This window comes from Pygocentrus nattereri, chromosome 22, assembly GCF_015220715.1.
Source record: "Pygocentrus nattereri isolate fPygNat1 chromosome 22, fPygNat1.pri, whole genome shotgun sequence".
NCBI lineage: Eukaryota > Metazoa > Chordata > Actinopteri > Characiformes > Serrasalmidae > Pygocentrus > Pygocentrus nattereri.
The window spans coordinates 2,306,891-2,309,390 of record NC_051232.1 but is presented as its reverse complement, the minus strand read 5'-3'; the positions used below and the strand labels follow the sequence as shown (position 1 = coordinate 2,309,390).

The 2,500-nt window shown below is 39.2% G+C and overlaps 1 protein-coding gene across 1 annotated transcript in view; it reads left to right on the top strand.

The window, feature by feature from the left end:
- adamtsl7 (ADAMTS-like 7) overlaps window positions 1-2,500 on the top strand; it is a 26,995-nt gene that overhangs the window by 21,901 nt on the left and 2,594 nt on the right. The window contains exon 9 of the mRNA XM_037533086.1: window positions 1,536-1,709. Within this exon, the coding sequence (XP_037388983.1) occupies window positions 1,536-1,709 (174 nt within the window). The remainder of the gene's footprint in view (window positions 1-1,535; window positions 1,710-2,500) is intronic.

The window sequence follows — 2,500 nt, the reverse complement described above, 5'->3', positions numbered from 1 at the left end:
ACCAGATCTGCACACACATAAATAATTAGTGTACCTATAAACACAGTCACAGTCGAGTGCTGGTACAAGATCAGTCTATGCTCAATCAAACCACTAGCGGACACTCTAAAACACTGATCTTCTCTCCGTCACTAAATATATTCACTACTCTTGTGAGATGGGATTATTTGAGGTTAGCCACCGGATGAATTACTTTCCTGAATATGTGTGAGTGTTGTCCGAAGCCTTTGGAAGAACATTCTCCATGCTCAACAATGGAATAAAGCACCTGCACTTCTGAGTTCTGAAGAGTCTTCTCGTATTTCTTAGTTCGTTCGAATCTTTGTATTTTCTTTCAACAAACAATTGGACTCGTTTTATTTTACAAACCATAAATAGTACTTTAAAATAAGGCTTGGTGGTCAAACAAGTGTTGAGTAACGACAGGAGATTAAGAATTAGAGCTCGTATGCAGGACAGTTATCTGGGTGGTCCGAGGGTGGACTAGCAGTGGTTTACAGTCATCAGAGTGCTGACTTTATCAAGGCTGTCAGAAGAAAACCTCATATCTCCAAAATAGTAACTTTACAGGAGGAAGAACAAAAACTACTTTACTTTTAATGCAAGTCAATGGAACCAGACTTTTTCCGAGAAATTTTGGGTCATTACTTTTGGTTCAATCGTCATGCAATTTACATACAATGTAAAAGGCAACAGGCATTTTCAAATTATGTCAAAAGCTGAAAGATGAAGATACAAGATTTTCTTCCCACCGCAGTCTGGATGTATGGAGTGAGACAATAAGGGCTGATTGTTTGTCTATTCTAAACTACCGGGAGACTGTAATGCTAGGCTAGCTTGGCTACAGGTGCCAGACTGTAGCGGTTAACTAAACTGTTAGCATGCAGAGCTACTTTATGAGAGCTCGTACACAGACTACACTTACCATGTTTATTAATATACCTAACATTAGATAACGTGCTTTAGTAATTCAAGCCTTGAACAGTTCTTGAATTTGGAAGATACAGCAGCATATTCCCACCGTATGTCCTGTAATAGACGTGATAACCTCACTTATGAAGCACATATAATGATGTTTGGCCCTGAAATAAAATTTCCTTCACATGCACCTAAAGCCTGTAACAGGCTGGCATGAAGCTCTATAAACTGTTATAATGCATTATAACATTAGTCTCCACAAAGCTTCTATAAGGAAGTATTATAAAGTGTTGCGAAACCTGACTTATAGTCACATAAAGGGATATGCATGTAATTATAACTACTTAAGAGACATTATCATAAGTATTATAAGGTGTTATGCATGTTATATATCACCTCTAAATGTATTATTAGTGCATTAGTAATACAAGATTCATAGGAAGTGTTACTGATATAATTCCTAAATAAAAGATTTACAGTAATACAAATTTCTGAGAAATCTCATCTCGACCTGTCAGATCTTATCATTAAATGACAGATAGGAAGTTGCTCCAGTCCTGAGAGCGTAAGGGGTTATTTGGTGACTAATGTGTGTGTGTGTGTGTGTGTGTTTGCAGTGCTCTGCAGATTGTGGTGTGGGCAGTCGCAGTAGGTCGGTGGTCTGTATGATGAGTCAGATTAGTTCCCTCCCGCTGGATGACTGTGATGATGACAAACCAGAGGAACTCACACCCTGCAACTTGGGACCCTGTACAGAGCGAACAGAGTGGTACACGGGACCCTGGGGACAGGTACACACACACACACACACACACACACACACACACCTTACACAATACCAGGGCTCGGTTTCAGTTCTTTTTTTAACATGCCTTCACCCACAAATCACTTGGACATGCATCACAGTTACATGACTTAAGTGGCCACTCATGTCAGGAGGTGCATCATGCATAGCAGACGAGTGGGTTGTAACCGAAAGCTGAACAAATCAAATGTTATGGTTTTGAAACGTTACGTGTTTAGAGTAGCTCACTGCTATGGCTTGTAAACAGCTTTTCAAATTCAAATTCAAAGTGAGTGAATATTTGCAAATAAACAAAGTTTATCCGTTTGAACATTCAACATCTCGTCTTTGTAGTGAATTCAACTGAATGCAGGTTGAAAAGGATTTGCAGATCATCGTCTTCTGTTTTTATTTGTTTTACACAGCGCTGGAATTGGGGTTGTATTAAAACTGGGCAGGTTTGAAACAAGAGCCTACAGCTTGCTACAGAGCTAATATTAACTCAGTTTCATAACCAAAGAAATGATGTCCGATCCATTCGAACAACATCAAATCCAAAATAAAATATAGTTTGAAATGTTCAGTGCGCTCTGTATGAATATATTATGACAAAAACCAAGTGCGTGACCGTTTGCAATTAGCTTGAATGAGCATTCGTGCAAACATTCTTGCGAAACTTGGCCAACCTGGCAACAGTTGCTACGAAAGAGCGCCTTTGTGGACGGAGCTTGAACGGGTCAACCTGCCATAGACTGTGTGGTAAACTAACAAGTATTTCTCTTATTGATTGATCTGTTT